Source organism: Cucurbita maxima, unplaced genomic scaffold (assembly GCF_002738345.1).
Source record: "Cucurbita maxima cultivar Rimu unplaced genomic scaffold, Cmax_1.0 Cma_Scf00003, whole genome shotgun sequence".
NCBI classification, from domain to species: Eukaryota; Viridiplantae; Streptophyta; class Magnoliopsida; order Cucurbitales; family Cucurbitaceae; genus Cucurbita; species Cucurbita maxima.
Window position 1 is genome coordinate 2,620,535 of NW_019272019.1, and position 14,549 is coordinate 2,635,083.

At 36.7% G+C, this 14,549-nt stretch overlaps 1 protein-coding gene and 1 long non-coding RNA gene across 6 annotated transcripts; both read right to left on the reverse strand.

The window, feature by feature from the left end:
* Positions 1–277: 277 nt before the first annotated feature.
* Positions 278–9,108, reverse strand: LOC111476962. Of its 5 annotated transcripts, none has more exons than XR_002717189.1 (9): positions 5,469–9,108; positions 4,417–4,486; positions 4,099–4,260; positions 3,676–3,738; positions 3,457–3,586; positions 2,267–2,425; positions 2,027–2,183; positions 1,217–1,274; positions 278–363 (listed from the first exon to the last, which is right to left on the reverse strand). It is a non-coding gene; the product is annotated as an uncharacterized LOC111476962 (long non-coding RNA). The 5 variants fall into 5 exon arrangements; XR_002717187.1 differs by adding an exon at positions 1,417–1,523 and having other exon boundaries at positions 1,217–1,277; positions 4,417–9,108; XR_002717188.1 differs by having other exon boundaries at positions 2,294–2,425; positions 4,417–9,108.
* An 893-nt stretch (positions 9,109–10,001) lies between these two features.
* On the reverse strand, positions 10,002–14,206 carry LOC111476832 (G-type lectin S-receptor-like serine/threonine-protein kinase At4g27290). Its single transcript, XM_023120653.1, has 7 exons — positions 12,743–14,206; positions 12,543–12,668; positions 12,333–12,466; positions 11,230–11,440; positions 10,899–11,136; positions 10,647–10,797; positions 10,002–10,568 (listed from the first exon to the last, which is right to left on the reverse strand). Exons 1-7 carry the CDS (start codon positions 14,028–14,030, stop codon positions 10,266–10,268), a joined length of 2,451 nt encoding a protein of 816 aa, XP_022976421.1. The 5' UTR covers positions 14,031–14,206; the 3' UTR covers positions 10,002–10,265.
* Between the last annotated feature and the right edge of the window lie 343 nt (positions 14,207–14,549).

The following is a 14,549-nucleotide window of genomic DNA, read 5'->3' on the forward strand; positions in this document are numbered from 1 at the left end:
CAAATCGTTAAGGATGCTGCCCTCAATGTGAATGGCTAAGAGACTGTATTAATTAATAATTTGTAACATGAATTTTATGAAACTGATTAAGATATGGCCAATTTTGACTCTCTTGAGATTATACATTTATATGTGGTTTTGAGTATACTCAATCCCCTAATCTCACATGCAAATTTATGGATCTACCGGCGATTCAAGTTATAAGCCTTTTTTTAGTTAACACGAACAAAAATTATAATTAAAGGAATGGATAATTCTAGACACAGCGCAATCAGTCGAGGGAGCAAGACCCCTTCAATCCGTATATCAAAAATGTTGATCATCTTCCCAACATATTAGATCATAAACATCAGAGTTACAACTCTCTCGATTAAAAAGAAAGCCATGAATGAAGCATCTCTGTTAGTATGTTCGAACAAAGACTTGAGCCTATTAACAATTTGCAAACAATCAACAAATCTCAACCTATGGATGGTTTCACGGTGCAAACCCAAGAGTGTAACTATCTTAGCAATCTCCACTAACCCAATAAATTTTCGAGACTTTTACATCCAAAGAAAGCATATGTTTCACCCGTGAAATTTTGAACAATAGCTCCAAAAATCATAGATGCTACACTAAAAGAGGCATTAGAGTTGAGTTTATAAATCTATCTTGTACTTTAGGTCAAATTTATCATCTAATCATTAAAATATAATTCAGCTTAAAAACTCAATTGATTTAACTCGAACTTAAAACTCTTTAAGTCAGCTCAACACAACAATAAAAAAGAGGGGTTACAATTCTCAGAACATACGGCGTACAAGAAGAGAGATCTATCTGATGGGGAAAAGTGGAGTGTATTATATTGCTCGGTCAAAATGGACATGCTCAACCTATAATTTAATTACAAAATGTACAACTTAGTTTAATAGGATTGATTATTACTATTTTCATGGACAGTTGAACAAGCTTTAGAGGTTGGGTTTCACGTTTCCCAACTTAGAAGAGGCACAAAATTATGAGTTAACACAACCATTTCTTAGACAGAAAGACACACTACCGTCGATTGAAATTGCATCTTATTTCAAGTAATTTTTATAATCTAAATTAATAAAATAATTTATTAAGATAACCAATAGTTGTTTTTTTTTTTTTAAATGAACAAAGAAAAACTGTCATAGTGACTAAATCTAAGCTTTATTGAAAGATCAATAAGAATTAAAATAGAACTAACCAAAAATTGACACGTAGCTTTCAATTCATGGCAGATTTGATGGTCTCTCAGCTTTAACCTGCTTCAATGGGGGCACTTTTCATTATTAATATCCAAGAAAAAGCAACGAAGAAAACAAACAAATAATGACCTTCAACAATCATGTTCAAACAAGAAAAACAATGTGGAAATATGAAGCATGTGATGAAATTAAGCTATACCTCCAGGTGTTCCTCCTTTACATGCCAAGGTTCACATGTAAAAATACCATTGTCTTCTGTGTAAATGATGAGGTAAAAACAGTCTCTACTAGGGAACAAAGCAATGTCTGACATTATTATATCAATAACATGTTTCAAAACATATTCAGACAGAAATAAATATACTGAGAAGTGGGAACTATTCTGACATCCACAGTTATTAATAATTCTATATACTAAGAAAAAAATAAGACAAAATATATGTCACATTTCCTACCTAAAATATATATATTATCATTCTTCAGTCTCCTAAATATTTCAAGAAAGACAATTGAAAAAATAGTATATAGTTCAAGAATTGAAATGCTATATTTAGTCAATAAAGAAAGAAGAATTATGGTGGTGGTCATCCGAATAACATATAGAGAGGAAAAAAAGAAAAAAAGAGGAGTCTTTTGTCGTCAACTATGTTAAAATTCTTTCGGTGATATGCAATGAATTTAAACTTGGTAGGGAGAGTAAAGAAATGTTCGTCTAAATCGACCAAAAGAACAGTAATTTAAAGTTGGTGTGCATGCATAATTCTTCCTCCACTAAAAAAAAGAACAAGCATAATAGGGTGGTCAGATACTTGATTAATTTCTGCGATGCTTTCCAGTCTCTCTCCATTCCCTTGAAGCTAATTTGCCTCATATCGACACGTAGTTCATTCCATGCATGTTTTCCTCGACAACAGGATCATCATCAGCATTATTACAAATGATGGCCTGTCTCCCCTTGCCAATTACCTGACATTAAATATGTAAATGAAAACAGTATCTCAAAGCTGCTGCAGAAATCGGATACAGTGAAAGAAACTATAAAATGTTACTTATTGAGATAAGGAGCTCGATGGTACACTTTTATTCTTCACTGTGTGCTTGAGTGCACAGTCCCTTGCCAAGAATGCCCCCAAAGATTTATGATTAACATTGAATCTTTTCAGTCAACTACAGTGACTTCAGGTTATCCACGTGTTTATGCTGTGGAACTAGCAAAAGAAAAGCTTCCAAACATCGTCAAAAATGGCATCACACATTTTTATGACAGGAGAGCTTCACATAAAATCAAACGCTAACGATGAACATCCAAATCATCAAGCATTAATTTGCAACACAAGAAGCTCTTTTAGTCAGAATATCAATTGTTAGAGATTCTTATAGCTTTGTTTTCATTTCATATGAATTAATGACATCTTTTGCGAGCAACAGTGAGATCACCTTTATATTTAACTAAATATTGACTTCATTCAGAAGAATTCGAGCTGTGGGATTATTGTATTAAGCTTCAAGTAAACTCGAAAACATTAATAGAATATTTATTCAACAAATTATTGTCCTATCAGACTACAATAAGAAAAGTGAAAAATATGACTGAATATTAGTATTAAAGGTTATTTCAAATCAAATTGCTTTAAATAAAAAGCATAATAGGGTTTAGAATCTAAGATAATTAAGAACAAGAACTGGGTTCTAGCTGGACTCAGCTTCTTGTTTATCCAACAAATGGAGTCATTAATCAAACATCTTATCTCTAACTTTATAGGATATCTTTACTTTTAACCACTACATCTTCTTTAGGCGAGGTTCGGATTAGATGTATCTATGGAACATTTTGCCAATATTTTGACGTTGTTTCGTAGATAAGAAAATGGAAGTCAGAGCTATAATGATGACTCCAGTGACCAAACAAAAGACCAACTAAGGTACACTTCCTGATTAGGTAAGAAAAAACCATTAGCAAGTCATTGTCGCTGCTTCGAAATATTAAATAAAAAATTGGAAGAGACAGGAAAAGGAAAAGAAAAGGAAAAATCAGCCAATGGGATTCTGGGATTGAGGCCACAAATCACATTTTATCACCAATAAGATGAGTTTTTAAGTTTCTGTTGGTCGGCTACTTTTGGAGGCCAGGATTGGATGGCTGGTGATGTATAACACTTTGTGCCGAGGCATATAACATGCATTTTGATTATGGTGTAGCATGTAGCAAAGGATAAACATTAATTTAAAAAGAAAATACCTGACATGATGGACCAAAAGGAGATTTAAAAATCATGAAGATGACAAGAAAGTGTTTTGTGATTCCAAAGCAACGATTTTCCATCGCTAAGCTAAGTGCTTGTAATTCATATAATATTTGTTTCTGGTTCCTACAAAAGCAAATTCAAAGCATCAAAGTGATTAGACCTTGAAGTTTATGTCCAATACAAAAGAGCAATATGGCTTCTTAGGTTTCAACCTTTCAGCCCATCGCTTCTTGTCGCTTGATAGGATAGTCAGTGGGTCCTTACAGCACGAACACCTGCTTGACCACAAGTACGCAAGAAAAGTATCTCTTTTAGATTATGATAAAAATCATAAATACAAGAAGAGCATATTTAAGCTTCCTTTTTTGTGGGTTTCTGTCTCTCTCTCTCTTTCAACCTTTCCCATTTCTTTTTTTTGAGAAAATGGAGTGACCAGTGGATAGGGATTTATATGACATAGAGAAGGGGTAATGGTGGGGAACATATTCATGCAGCAGTTGAAAAACAATGCACACAAGGAAATATGCTAAGAAACAGTGTTGCTCTGTTCTTCTAATAGGGTAAGGAATTGCAAGTGCAAATTAATAAGAGTTTTATGAGGGTTCAAGGACCATATATGTGCTCTACAGTATTACCAGTCTGTCTGGCAGTGTTACAGAACATATAGATATAAGGATGTTTTTCCTTTCCATCGCACTGTGTTTGACCAATAGATATTTGAAACTGTGCCCGGTTGGTGAGGTGGTGCGAAGAGACATGGGGTATGAGAGAGAATGTTGGCCCCATTTCAAATGCATCTGTAAAAAGAGAGGAAAGTGGTGTGTCATGTCTCTACTGTCAACCCCCATGAAAGAATGAAAAAGGGTTGCATAATTATGTCTTCTTAAGCATACTAATTCCGGCCCCCCCACTCCCACCGTTCCTAATTTCATCTCATGAAGAAGTGGATGTACCTTAGCACAACTTGAAAATGCCCCCACACAGCTCTTTCTTCGGTGAAGTGAGCCGTTCATCCGCGTTCATCTGATGGAAGGTAAGGATTAGAAGTACCTAGACAAGAACTCTAAATGTGTGCGCCAACCACTACTAGTTTGTCAAAAAACTGATGATGGCTCTCAATGTTGAATCCTTTCACAGGCTACATCATCTAAATTAAATTAACTCAATAAAAGCAGAAGATAAATGTACAGGAAACTTATATTTTCCTACTGTCCTGCATGGATTGTCTCACGCACTTGGTCTGGGGTGAATTTCACTAAAATTTGAAGTAATCTAAGGCAGTAAGAATTGATATTCAATTCAAGACAATAAGGCCAAATATTCCTAAAACCCCCAAAATTCTCAATGGTAAAAATAAATTGAATATGCAAATTTAATTTAGATTATAGATGGCCAAGTTTCTTCAAGAGAAGTAAAAATCAATTTCACAACTAATAAATGAGAGGGATACTCTATGCTAAGAAGAATGGTTGACAATTTTAACTGTTGCATGTCTTTGTAGTTCCAACACTTGCACCCTGCGACAGAAACTATAATTATAGGCAGCAAATATTGTCACTATTAGATTCTTACTCGTAAACAATTAGAAATATGCAATCTTACTCTGTGACTCAAACCAAACCGGAGGAGAACAGAAAATGAGAGATTGAAAAGAAATAGATTCTTTAATCCTCAAAAGACAATAATTGCCGAGAGAATGATTATGCTGAACGATTTCAAAACATTGCATCCAAAAATGTTATGTCATTCTTAGAAATAATTATTGAACAGAAGAGCAAGACCAGGAGTTTAATTGCTACTCTATTCAGGAATGGGCCTTATAGGAGCCCAATATAGAATAAAAACCAGTAAGAATGGAAAACAATGCAATGAAGAAACTTCCAGAAACCTTCCATGGGAAGCTCCTGCCTAATAGTAATACACTTCTACATATAGAAAAAAATCTGAAGGTGAAAAAAGAAAACAAAGAAACAAAAGAAACGCAAAAGCGAATAACTAAACTTACACAATTTCTTGTAGATGAATGTCTGTCCCGATTTCCATGCCATGCGCAACCAATGTTAAAAGATAGAATTTAAACTTCATATTTCTATCTCTAGGAAAAGACTATCACAGATGAACAATAAAATTCAAGTTGTATTACTCGATCCCTGCAACATCTCCATTCTGCTGCACGGAGGGATCATGTTAGGCCAGATCAAAAAGATGGTCTATTAAAGCTCGTTTATATGACTTGGCTGTCCAAAGAAGCTAAGCATTGCAGGCTTGCGGTCAACTTGAACCATCTGATGAACTGCAGATAAGCTTTTTGCATCCATGCTGATGTCGAACTTCGAGCTGAGACTCTAAGTTCACATTTCTTTCATGCCCTTGAAAAAATCTAGCTTGACAGAAGAGTTGGAAAGGTTGCAATCTAAATTCTACTAGACCGAAGTAAATGATAGGTCTGTGCAAATGCATCAAGAATTCAATATATATATATATATTAAATGCTATTCTATTCTATGTACATAAAAGATAAAAGAAAAAAAGTCACACTGTTACCTGATTACTACCAAAGAATATGTTTATGTAAAGGGACAAATGTACTATATGCAGGTGAGCAATTGATAAGACATAGCAGCAATATGTGCAATTTTCCAAGCAATTTCCTTTGCACAAACGTGCCTATTATAAACTTGTTGAACGGGAATTTGAAGTCAAACTACTAAACAGGAACAAGAGAAATATCTCTATCTTACTGAGAATTACAAGTGATATGACCAAAAATATAAACATCAATCTTGATCTGATGGGAAACTAATATGAAATTCAAGATAATGGAGTTTGGAGAAACTTCTTCCATTTTTCTATGCAATAGCTTTCAAGAAGTCCAAAAAGCACACAGATTAGGATTTACATCAGATGAAATGAAAAACATGAAAAGAAAATGAAATGGACAGCACACTTTTAGACAGATGATAATGACATTGAAAGGACTTACTACTAGTTTTCTGGGGAAAGGGATAGGATAGCATTGATAAACTCAAAAGAAATAACACAATTTCAACTCTTTAAAAAGTTTGATTAAATAAAATTGCTCAATAGTCTTATTAAAAAATATAAAACAAAACACGAATATATTGACCAATAACTAAAAATTGAGATGCAAGAGGATAAAAAAGGGAATAAAATATACTTGAAGGAACAAGAAAACAGTTGCAAGGAAGAACCTTAATCTTCTAGACAAACTAGCAATTCAAGAAAACAACATCTACAGCTTTACCATTTCTACTCCAAGATAATAAATCTCAAATTGCCAACATGTCTTAAAAGTCCTTTCATCGCTTTACAATACCAAAAATATAATAATGACCTTACTTGAACAGGATCTGTTTTATAGGATGTAAAACTGTATCCTTAAGTTGTGAATACCAAAATCATAACAATAGCAATCCTCAAGTTGTGAATTCCAAAAACATAACAATAGCAGCATAAGTATGGTAAATAGTTTGGCGTATTGTAAATTGCTTGAGCATGCGAAAAACACTAAGGAATTGAAGTGACCAGCCTGAAATTTCAAATACACATAAACATGTCCACAGTTTTCTCAACCCCATAGAAAACATAAATTCATTACAGAAGTTCCTTTGAGAGTTGACACGATCAACTGAGAATTTACAGTCACCTTGGTTTCTTCCATTAAGAAAGCTCAATAAAATTTCCTCAATCTCATAGCAGCACTCAATGGACCTAGTGCGATCACATTGGGCTTGTTCTAATAGAATTTAGGACTTGGATTAAATGCAATTATAGATATGCATACGTTGTTTTATAATTATAATTAAATTTAAATGGTAGCTATAAATAAGAAAGAAACTGTATAGACTTCTTCCTGTTTATTATTACAAAAAAAGAAATACCATCTTCTCTCGTTCTACTGTTGATTGCTGTTCCAATTCTATAACTTGTATATTATAAATTACCAAAGTCCAATTATGATATGAGAAATGTCAGTATCAATTACCAAAGGCAGCAATATAAGTATTACCCCTTTCTATAAGATAACTGAGTGCTATATCAACACTGAAACTTCCAGATAGATAATTAATCTTGAGAAACTATGTGCACAGAAGTAGCAACCTACTAGATCGGTGAGAAAACAGTGGCATGCATCATTGATCCAGAAAATAGAGGAAAAGAAATGCCTAAATGATTTCTCTTCTGGTTACTAAACATAGAAAATAAGAACTTTTGGGTTTGAAGTTCACACTTTGATCAGAGTCCATTTTGAGAGTTTAACACAGCATAATCCACATTTAACACAAAGCACCAACTTTTTTTACCTCGACAGGTTTACCAGCTTTTCATGTCTATCCTTTCATTCAAATAGGATAAATGAGGCTACATATGCTTGCATTATGACTTACTAGAATACATAGACTAGTCAAAACAATTAGATTTTAGTTCTTTCTAAACTAGAATTGTTTTAAGAGAGGGGATCTACCTGGCTTCACGAACATGAATGTGAGGGGAAAATCCAAAGATCAGAAGTCTATCCTATAAGGAGCAACAAACACTTCAAGAAAGCAGCAAAAATTTAATCCATGGAAGCTTCACATCGAATATCTGCCACCACTTTTGCTCTGGAGAAGATTCAGTTTGTTGGGGTTTTAGAGATTCGGGACTTCACACCACCAATTAGTTCTCAATTATGCCTAGATTTGTTCACTAAGGTATATGGCACAGATTCCCTGGCTTCTTTTATGGCATTCATTTCAAGGAGAAACTACAGGTGTTGTGGTTATGCGTGATTAAGCACTAAGGTTTGGTTGGAGACGGAAGAAAGAAGCTTTTGAGGAAATAGCAGGTGGAAATTAACGAAAATGATAAAATGTTTGCGCTCTTTTTGCTATCCTCCCCCTAATCACAACACCATTCTGATTCTGCCAATCGCAGTGGCTTCTTTTACAATAGTATTTTTCATACAATCAACGACAGTATCTTTCTTTTATTTAAAACAATAAGTGAACAATTTCTTACCTCTAAACATATCAGTTCAAAAATTCTAAAACGATGGTATAACATCACCATCACAGCAAAGACATCGAAATCCCTAGAACTAATTGACTATATGAAGAAAAATGTGACACAAACAGACTAATTTAAAGAAACAACAGAGCAAGCACTCAATTCTGAGGAACGACAAGTAAAATCATTAAGAACCTGAGCTTGATAAAAAGACAGGTAAAGCAAATGCATAAATTAGCCTATAATTACTTTGAGAAGTACAATTCAAAATGAATTAAAAGCTGAAGCAATAACTCATTGTCACTCTTGATAATTTAACAACAACAAGCAGGTGAAGTAATGACTAACAATTACTGTCCGCAGTCGATTGCTTAACTGAGACTGCCGCCATTATTCCAAAAGGATCATCCACAAACTAGACCTTGCACTTCGCGCCCCAAAATGATGCTCCCTGGATCGGAGATCAGGAAGTTCAGTTTCAAATTTGAGAGAAATAAGTAGGACTGAACCTCTATAGACATGGACGCATGGTGCTTTGATTCCGACGTTCTCATCATCGCCGGCAGCCGCTGAGAGTAAATCTCCGGAGAATTCCCATACGATAAGGTTAATTGAAAAGAAGAATAATAATAATTAATAAAGCAGTTCTTTTCTTTGTTAACATCCGAGGGTCGGCTTTTAGGAGTATTTTTTAATTTCTAATTAATGTGTTTTAAAAAATAATTCAAAATTGGAGTAGTTTTTTAATTCATATTTTTTTTAAAAAAGTTTTTTCAAGCTTTTCATCCAATTATATTGCAATTTTTATGGATGTATAAAATAGTTGGTTAATTGGGCTTCAAGCTCAACTCGTATGCTCTATACTAACTCGATCTCGGTTGAGGAGGTGAACCAAGCATTCTCTTATAGGGTGTGGAAATCTCTCTATGAGACATGTTTTAAAATCCTTGAGCGGAAGCCCGAAATGGAAAACCCAAAAAAGATAATATGTGTTAGCGGTAGGCTTGAGCTGTTACAAATGGTATTAGAGCCAGGTTACTAGGCGGTGTGCCAACGAAGACGTTGAGTCTCAAAGAGGGTGGATATCGGGTGGTGTGTCAACGAGGACGCTAAGCCCTAAAGGAGGTGACACCGGGCGGTGTGCCAACGAGGACATTGGGCCCTGAAGGTGAGTGGATTGTGAGATCTCACATTGATTGGAGAGGGGAACGAGTGCCAGAAAGGATGTTGGGACCTAATTTGGCAGTGTGTCATGAGCCCTGAAGAGGGTGGACATTGGACCCTAAAGGTGAGTGGATTGTGAGATCCCACATCGATTAGAAAGAGGAACGAGTTAATGTTTGCTAGCACACCGGCCACAAAGGCATCTCACTTATGTTCGGTGGAGAGATTCACAATGCTACAAACCCAATTTGTTGGTTGCCCACGATGTATTCTCTCTCATAGCTCAACCCTACAGACATACCAATCGAGCCTCGGTTAGATTTATGAGATACCCCAATATCATCAATAAGAGATGAAAAATTTCCAAACTGTAGTAAGATTCATTGAACTCATCGAGGTCATAGCTCTTCACAAAGGTATCACTAAAATGCTAGACGTTGGTATTCAAATCCTCTAAATATAAATAGATTCTCGACTTCTTTGAACCCTTTAAGAGATAAGGGTCGTTTAGCAAACGAGCCTTACCCGTTTGTCTATTCTATTCATGATCATCAACAAATCGAAAGCATTGAAAAAGAGCTATACAAGGAAAATACATAGTTATCTAGCCTCCATGAGCGTAATATAGTTATCTAGCCTCCATGAGCGTAATAGTTAATTCATTAGTAGAAAATTCGTTCTTGCTAGAATGAGAATATGCTTCAACAAGACCCGTTTCCATGTAAAATCCCGGTTGTTTCGGTTGTGCCAAGGTACTCTCACTACTTAGCATTAATACCACATTCGACATGGTCGGTCTATCCTCGGGATGCTGTTGCAAGCACAAAAGACTAACATGAATGCATCGCAACACTTCAGATAGAGCATAAGATTCTCCCATGCAAGCGTCGACCAACTCTAATGGTTTTCCTTCATTCCACAACTTCCATGCCTGAGCGAAAAAAAAAAAACACGTTAATTAGCTTAGAATTGCAGCTTGTGGAGTGATTGATCGAATTACGCGACTCACGTGTCCAATAAGGTTGAGAGCTTGGTTAGGGCGGAAAATTCCTCGATTCTTCTTTCCACTTACAATTTCCAACAATAAAATCCCAAAACTAAAGACATCTGATTTGATGGAAAATTGTCCGTCAATGGCGTATTCTGGTGCCATATACCCACTACAAGATATCATACAAACAAAAAAAATAAAAACCGTCAACCGAAGAACATGAAACTTAAGGATTCAAAAAATTTGAAGTTTCGTGGGAGAGAAACTTACTACGTTCCGACCACTCTCCGAGTATTTCCTTCAGTTTGATCCCCTCCAAACGTTCTAGCCATTCCAAAATCCGAGATTTTTGGATTCATATCGATATCAAGCAAGACGTTACTTGCTTTTAAATCTCTATGTATAATCCTCAATCTTGAATCTTGATGAAGGTAAAGAATCCCTCGAGCTACTCCGCATATGATATTGAATCGTTTCGACCAATCTAAAAGCTTCTTTCTATCGGTATCTGACGGATTAAAACGAGTAGTCGAAGTTAGTTCTCGAAATGGAAATCAACGAGAAACAAAAACGATAGAGCTGGATCTTAATAGATACCGACCAAATATGAAGGAGTCCAAACTATTATTGGGCATGTACTCGTAAATCAACATCTTTTCATCCCCTTCGATGCAGCAACCCAAAAGTTTTACGAGATTTCGATGTTGAAGTTTGGCGATGAGTATGACTTCGTTCTTAAATTCTTCGGTTCCTTGTCTCGAATAGCTAGAAAGTCTTTTTACTGCAATTTCTTGTCCATCTGCTAGCCTACCCTGAAAGTGGAAGTGTAAGTTCATCAATGACTTTTTAGACATGTTCGGAATGATTTCTGTGAAATCTCACATCAGTTGAGGAGGGGAACGAAACATTCCTTTTAAGGGTGTGAAAACTTCTCCTAACAGAAGAGTTTAAAAACTTTGAAGGGAAGTTCTGAAAGGAAAGCCTAAAGAGAACAATATCTGTTAGTGGTGAAACTGTTACAAATGGTATTAGAGTCAGACACCGGGTGATGTACCAATGAGGGCGCTGACCCCAATGAGGGTGGATTGTGAGATCCCACATCGGTTGGAGAGGGAAACAAAACATTCCTTATAAGAGTGTGGAAATCTCTCCCAACGCATTTTAAAACCTTGAGGGGAAGTCCAAAAAGAAAAGCTCAAAGAGGACAATATCTGTTAGCGATGCGACTGTTACAAATGGTATCAGAGCCAAACGCCGAGCAATGTGCCAAGGCACTGGCCCCAAGGAGGTGGATTGTAAGATCTCACATCAGTTGGAGAGAAGAATGAAAACATTCCTTATAAGGGTGTGGAAACCTCTCCCTAGCAGACATGACCTTGAGAGGAAGTTCCAAAAAAAATCCAAAGAAGATAAATATCGACTAGATGTGGGACTATTACAAATGATATCAAAGCCAGACACCGGGCGATATGTCAACGAGGACGTTGGGCCCCAAGAAGAGTGGATTCTGAGATCCCACATCAGTTGGAGAGGGAAACAAAACATTCCTTATAAGGTCCAGAAACCTCTCCCTAGCAGACGGCACATTAAAACCTTGAGGGGAAACCCGAAAGAAAAAACTTAAAGAAGACAATATCTGTTAGCGGTGGGTTTGAGCCCTAAGCATCTAAAAACATGTTTTCTTTGGTACACATAAAAGTTTACCCGAAAAACTGCACCGAAGCCACCTTCTCCAAGCTTATTGTAGCTGGCAAAATTGTCTGTGGCATTGGATATGGTTGCTAAGTCCAAGAATGGAAGCTCCAAGTCTTCTTGCTGTCCAAGATCCTTGCCTATTCCTGTTGCCATTTTAGTGACTTCATAAGCACATGAACTAATCTTTACCATCAACTTATCAGTATGAACAGAATTTACCTTCAAGGCTTCTCCTCTTGCTTCTAATGATGTAAAACCCAAGCAAAACCAGACCAGCAATCACCAGAATGGTCGCTCCGATGATAACGCCGACGACAACCGAGCTCGTCTTCTTCTTCTTCGTCTCTACACACAAGAAGCAAAGCTTAGCTAACAAAGAAAGCCACAAAAGAACACAAAGAACAGCAAAAACAACATACCCAATTCAGAAGCCAGCATCCTAACATACAAATCCTGCCCCCCTCTTCGAACCACTTTGATATCAACAAGATCCCCAAGCCAAATAGCGCAGCCACTCCCTGAGCCCCTCATATCAGTATTGGCAAACGCCACACAAGAACAGTTCCTCAAACACTTGTCTCTACACTCGTTTAAGCTCATGCTCTCATTAACCCAAGTTAGATGGGTATCAGGCAATTTCAGCCCAGGAATCTGCGCAAACCCAATTTTATCAGTAGAAGAACAATTCAAAGGCTTATTTCTTACACACCCATCAGCATAATCCATCAAATTCCACTTCTCAGGCACTTTTGGATGAAACCCTTGTAGACATTGACAAGCTGGTGTTAGCTCAATGTTGCAGCTCCCAAACGCGCCACAAAGCCCGTAGGTATCGCAGTAATCCCTCGGCATAGTTGCATATAGCTTCCAAATCTTCTCAGAATCCGACCATATCAATGCCTCTCTTCTCGTCAGCGTCTGATTCAGCACCATTCTTCCGATTAATGAGGAGTTTATGAGCTCATAGCTGTAAGAGAGCTCGGATTTGTTGTTTACGTAGCTGTAGACCAAAATCGGTAAGGCCGAGGTGGGTTTTGCGCTGAATTGAAGACCGTTCCATGGTCCACTCCTCATGAACTCTTTCGAGCCATTCCACATCGCCGGTTCTGGGTAGTTTGTGTTCATCATTTCCATGGTTAAACTCCCCGGAGATGGGTCATCGGAGCTTTTCCATGCTGATAACCGGCGTTGGATTCCATTTTCGAAGTCCCATCCAAGCTTCATTCCGGGGAGTAATGTATCCGTTGGATAATCGAAGCTCTGCCATGAAATTACCTCCGATTTAGCGTCCTTCAAAACCAGATTTCCATTGTCCAAGAGCTGGAGTTTCGGAATCTCTACCGGTTTCGACGTATTTGCAAGCCAAACAACGGAGTTATCCTGCAAGAGAACAAGAATATTCGTTGTAGTGTTGATTTTAAGAACAGCAGCGGAAGAATCAATAATGGGATTTTCCCTGTTCGCAACCCAAACGATCGTACGTATTGGGATGATTTTGTACCAAATTCCCAAGTAAACGTTCGTGGAATTTCTAGTGCTGAAGAAACCCAGTTCGAAAAACCCTTTCTCCGACACCAGAGTGGCGGCGCCGGTGAGGTTTTGTGAGGCTGTTAAGAAATCAACAGCCACAGACGACGGAGAGAAGAGAAACAGAGACAGAAACAGAGTTGCCGCCGTTATGAAGGATTTTAGAGTAGGATTTGCCATTTTTTTTGCATCGGAATCCGTTCAAGATCGGATTAAAAGGGTTTATTAAGACGACACAGTGAAGACAAGAAGTGTTTATGAGTATTGAATTTAAGAGTGAACGCAATGAAGATCGGAGAAGAAATGAGAGGGCGGCCATTGACTTGTGGACGTGTGGCCCCCTGCTCCTGCTTTGCGACAAGTCTTCTTCCTCTTCCAAATTTTGCCCTTTTTACCTTCAAATCTATAAAATATTATGTAATTTGTGGAAAATATTTCATAAAATAATAAATTTTTGAAATTTGGATTTACACCTTCCAGAAGTTACCATAAAATATTAATATTTTGTTTTTCAAAAAAATTATTATTAACTTTAAATTTTTTTAAAAAATTTTAAAAAAATTTTATGGTTAGTAATTTATAAAGTGGGCTCGAATTCGTTCCCAGGCCTTGTACATGTTGGATGATGAAAGTCCCACATCGACTAATTTAGGGAATGATCATGGGTTTATAAGTGAGGAATACTAACTCCATTGGTAT

Coding starts and splice junctions, on each gene's coding strand:
- LOC111476832 (XM_023120653.1), bottom strand. CDS start 14,030: ATGGCAAATCCTACTCTAAAATCCTTCATAACGGCGGCAACTCTGTTT. Junction 12,669..12,742: donor GATGCTGGCTTCTGAATTGG/GTATGTTGTTTT, acceptor TCTTGTGTGTAG/AGACGAAGAAGAAGAAGACG. Junction 11,137..11,229: donor TTTGGACTCCTTCATATTTG/GTCGGTATCTAT, acceptor TTAATCCGTCAG/ATACCGATAGAAAGAAGCTT.